This window comes from Lepidochelys kempii, chromosome 24, assembly GCF_965140285.1.
Source record: "Lepidochelys kempii isolate rLepKem1 chromosome 24, rLepKem1.hap1, whole genome shotgun sequence".
In the NCBI taxonomy this organism is placed as follows: Eukaryota; Metazoa; Chordata; order Testudines; family Cheloniidae; genus Lepidochelys; species Lepidochelys kempii.
Window position 1 is genome coordinate 14,238,154 of NC_136403.1, and position 5,184 is coordinate 14,243,337.

General features: G+C 49.1%; 1 protein-coding gene across 1 annotated transcript in view; it reads right to left on the reverse strand.

Annotated features, from left to right (window-relative positions):
* LOC144929826 (IgGFc-binding protein-like) overlaps window positions 1–4,213 on the reverse strand; it is an 81,103-nt gene extending 76,890 nt beyond the window's left edge. Inside the window, exon 1 of the mRNA XM_078850401.1 lies at window positions 4,052–4,213. Within this exon, the coding sequence (XP_078706527.1) occupies window positions 4,052–4,213 (162 nt within the window). The remainder of the gene's footprint in view (window positions 1–4,051) is intronic.
* Window positions 4,214–5,184: the final 971 nt, after the last annotated feature.

The following is a 5,184-nucleotide window of genomic DNA, read 5'->3' on the forward strand; positions in this document are numbered from 1 at the left end:
AATCCTTTTTCCACTGTAAACGCATGGTGATGTTACCCAAATTTCAGTGTCCTTCTTTAACCAAGGTACCTCATTCCCATTGGGCTCCTAGTATTTGCTTCCATTCTAATCCACCATAATCCACTCCCTTTTGGTACTATTTCATAGTACCCTGTTTCATTTCCCCAGGTGCTGGCATATATTACCTGGCACATTTTTTGTTGTAAGTGAGTCTATGTGAGTTCTGACGGTTTTGCATAAATACTGTGTGGTGCCTTAGTTTTCCTGCGTGTTGCACCAATGCTTAGGTGGTAGGAACAAGGGCGTGTGACTCGCTAAAACCCTTGAGGGCAGGTGAGGCTACTCCAGTCGCCTGTACGTAAGCTATAGAAGGTGCTGTTCGTAACCTAAAACCTGGGAGGGGGATGCAACCAGGTGCCACTTTGCCCAGAAAGGGAGCCAAAGACCAGGAGGAGGAGCAATGGGTGTGTTGGAAGTTGGGTTGCTAGTAGCTGGACAGTCTGCGGGGAGAGAGGCGGGGAGTCCCAGATGGACTTGGCTAAAAGTTACCGATTCCCGTGCCAACAAGTCCGTTCCACATTGTGTGCCTGTTAATTAATAAACCCTCCATTTTACAATGTTGGCTGAGAGTTACAGCTGAAGAGCAGGGACCATTGGCCCAGGCAGACTCACTGCACGGATGCTAAATGCCCAGAGGTCAGACACAGGAAGGCCAAGACCACTTAGGCTTTTTTGCCCCGTCAACAGTGAGGGGAGGCAAGCCTCACTAGGGGTTTGACTGGCTTTTTAGAGAGCGGATTTAGAGCGTTAGCCTGGTGACTCTGTGACAGACTGTTGATTATCTACTCCTTAGAGACTAAGATTACAGAAATCTTATATTTAGATTCCTTGTGTATATATACAGTACGATTACAATCTGAAATTAATTACTTTATACATTGGACTAGCCAAGATGGGCAGAGACGGTGTCCCTGGCCTTTGTTTGCCAGAAGCTGGGAATGGGCTATAATGATGACTTGATCATTGCCTGTTCTGTTTATTTGCTCTGAAACACCTGGCCTTGGTCACTGGTAAAAGACAGGACACTGGGCTAGATGGGCATTTAGTGTGACGCAGCATGTTTTTATGCTTGGGCCCCTAAGAAGGGTGCTAATTGTATTGGAATTTGAGTAATTGAACAATCTTCTGGCTTATTCTTCAGATGGAATCCTTTGGCCCAGACAGGTCTAGTAATCACATCGCCAGCAAGCCATAGAAAATTTCATAGCATACTTCTGGCTTCCATAAACGTATAGATTAACCTGCAAAAACATAAACAAGCAAAAACAAAACACATAAGGCCTCTGACCGGACCTTACAGGTTAGTACATACTGTGCATTCATTTCTGAACATTGTTATATTTAGTCCCTTGGCACGTATAATTGAATTTGATCAGAACATTTTACACCTCTGTAATGTTATTGACTTGAACTGGGACAATATAGATCATTGTTGCAACCAAGGTCCTGTAGTGGCACCAAATCTTATATTATGGGCGTCAAATGAGGTGTCTAAGACAAGGTTATGGTTTGCTGGTTATGATTACGCTATCTGTATATGTGTATCATTGTTATAGTTGAAGTTATGAATATTGGCTCTATACTGTCGGTATTTCAAACTTATGCTTTGCTTCTGGGTGACACCCCAGACAAGTTGGTATCAGCTCTGCTTAGCCTGCTTGATGGCCCATTAAGGACCATCAGCTATAAAACTGACCCACTGAGAGAAGGCAGATATGCTTTGTGACTCAGCAAGGTGTGCAGGGACCTGCCTAGAACTCTGAGGTTTTTCCAGGCCATGTGATGGACAGCTTGTCTTTGGGACAAAGAAAGCAGAGACCACATGGCAAGAGACTATAAAAACTTGCTGCAGCTCCTCCATCTGGTCTTCAATCCTGCTTCGTACCTCTGGAGGGACGTTGCTGCACTGAAGCTTTGAACCAAGGACTGAAAACCCATCCCAGCTGGGGATGTTCTCCAGAGACTTGATTTGAACCTGCAGTTTATTCTATCACTGCTGCAAGCCTGACCCAAGAACTTTGCCATCACTGTATGTCATTGATTCCATTTAACCAATTCTAGCTCTCGTCTGTATCTTTTTCCTTTTATGAATAAACCTTTAGATTTTAGATTCTGAAGGATTGGCAACAGCCTGATTTGTGGGTAAGATCTGATTTGTATATTGACCTGGGTCTGGGGCTTGGTCCTTTGGGATCGAGAGAACCCTTTTTCTTTTACTGGAGCATTGGTTTTCATAACCATTTGTCCCTATGACGAGTGGCACTGGGAAATTGGAGTGTCTAAGGGTAAAACCAAAGTCTTCTCTGTTTGGCTGGTTTGGTTTGCCTTTGTGTGCAAAGGAACCCCAGCCTTGGGCTGTGACTGCCCTGCTTTAAGCAATTTGTCCTGAATTGGCACTCTCAGTTGGGTCCTACCAGAACCAGTATCATTACAACGTCTCCATCCAGAGTGGTTAGTAAAACTGCCATGGGACTGGCCATATACTTAACTGTTAACTGGAAAGGGTTTCCCTTATATGGGAATTATTTTACTTTTGTTTACCAGTTTTAAGCATCACTGTGTTTTCTATTTTTCATCGATATTTTAATTATTCCTTTGGCTCTTCCTTTTGTTTGTGTTGCTTTCTCTATCCAAATGTTTTCCAATGTTTGCATCAAATTTGCTACCCAGATCTTCTGTACCTGCTCGGGCATTTGTTTCTTTGGTGTTTGTTTCTTTGGCCTTTTATGATGAGATTACTGGTTCTGTGGATGAAGGGAAAGCAGTGGATGTATTGTTTCTTGACTTTAGCAAAGCTTTTGACACGGTCTTCCACAGTATTCTTGTCAGCAAGTTAAGGAAGTATGGGCTGGATGAATGCACTATAAGGTGGGTAGAAAGCTGGCTAGATTGTCGGGCTCAACGGGTAGTGATCAATGGCTCCATGTCTAGTTGGCAGCCGGTATCAAGTGGAGTGCCCCAAGGGTCGGACTTGGGGCCGGTTTTGTTCAATATCTTCATAAATGATCTGGAGGATGGTGTGGATTGCACTCTCAGCAAATTTGCGGATGATACTAAACTGGGAGGAGTGGTAGATACGCTGGAGGGGAGGGATAGGATACAGAAGGACCTAGACAAATTGGAGGATTGGGCCAAAAGAAATCTGATGAGGTTCAATAAGGATAAGTGCAGGGTCCTGCACTTAGGATGGAAGAATCCAATGCACAGCTACAGACTAGGGACCGAATGGCTAGGCAGCCGTTCTGCAGAAAAGGACCTAGGGGTGACAGTGGACGAGAAGCTGGATAGGAGTCAGCAGTGTGCCCTTGTTGCCAAGAAGGCCAATGGCATTTTGGGATGTATAAGTAGGGGCATAGCGAGGAGATCGAGGGACGTGATCATTCCCCTCTATTCGACATTGGTGAGGCCTCATCTGGAGTACTGTGTCCAGTTTTGGGCCCCACACTACAAGAAGGATGTGGATAAATTGGAGAGAGTCCAGCGAAGGGCAACAAAAATTATTAGGGGTCTAGAACACATGACTTATGAGGCGAGGCTGAGGGAGCTGGGATTGTTTAGCCTGCAGAAGAGAAGAATGAGGGGGGATTTGATAGCTGCTTTCAACTACCTGAAAGGGGGTTCCAAAGAGGATGGCTCTAGACTGTTCTCAATGGTAGCAGAAGACAGAACGAGGAGTAATGGTCTCAAGTTGCAGTGGGGGAGGTTTAGATTGGATATTAGGAAAAACTTTTTCACTAAGAGGGTGGTGAAACACTGGAATGCGTTACCTAGGGAGGTGGTAGAATCTCCTTCCTTAGAGGTTTTTAAGGTCAGGCTTGACAAAGCCCTGACTGGGATGATTTAACTGGGAATTGGTCCTGCTTCGAGCAGGGGGTTGGACTAGATGACCTTCTGGGGTCCCTTCCAACCCTGATATTCTATGATTCTATGATTCTATGATAATGTTCTTGTGTGTGTCAGGAACCCCCCCACCCACCCACCCCACACACACTCTGCTTTGCCCCCGCTCTCCTCTACCTGACTTGGGGTAGGTGACGTTGAAGATGTCGTCGTCCCGCACCTGGAATTCATTCTCCACGTAGCTCAGCGCCTCGGGGGAGTAATTCAGACATGGGAACAGCAACCCCTTGTGGGTGAAGTATTCACGTGCCATGGCAAGGCTGGGACAGAGACAGACCTCCCAGCGTCGGTGCTGGCCCCTGTGTGATACTAGGGGACATCGTGCTGCAAGGGTTCAGTAGGGGGAGCTGTCGTGCAGGGAGCGGGGCAGGGGCTCAGTAGGGGGCACCGTGCTGCAGGGAACAGGGTGAAGCTGTTACTTGGCTGTCCCATCCCAGAGCCAGCTGCATTTCAGCAACGATGGAGCCGATTCTGTGGCTTGTTCCGGGAATGACTGTAGGGCCCTTGCTGGTGGCTGTGGCTGGGACAACAGCCCGTGCTTGGGGTGGGAGCCCGCTGTGGGGTTCTGCAACAGGCCCAGGCTCTCTGCTCTCCCGCTAGCTACCTTCGGGCCTGGGCAGAGCCAGTGCCATTCAACCTTTGGAGGCCCTGCCGGGTGCTCCCTGCCCGGCACAGTGACATTTGGACCTGAGCTGAGCTGGCACCTTTAATCCCCCAGGGCACTGTGCCCCTGCCCAGCTGTGTCAGGTGCCCAGGTCCTGGTGTGAGAGTGGAGGGGGCAGGCGTGTGGCAGATCCTGTCATTCCCCCCCCGGGAGGGGTCGCTTCCATGGCAGCAGGTCATCAGCCTCGGGGGTGGGGGAACCATCCAGCCCGAGTCACCCCCCTTCCCTGCTCCACATCAACCCCTCCATGGGGAGCTGGGAGTTCAGGCTCCATGGCCCATTCAGCAGCTCCACGAGGGCGGCCAACAGGGGGCGCCGATTAGTGCCCGTTGTGGGTTTGGGTTTGCAGATGTCTCCACCCCAGGGATACAGCTAATCCCTGCCCTGCCTCTGCCGGACCCAGTCAGCCCTGCCCTGGAGCCAGATCAGAGCTGGCACCCTGGGGGGGAAAGGCCCGTGTCCCATCAAGCCAGCCAGGCCCTGCCCTGGGGCCAGATCAGAGCTGGCGCCCTGGAGGGAAACACACCCGTGGGCTCTCAGGCAGGGAGAGGGTCAGGCTG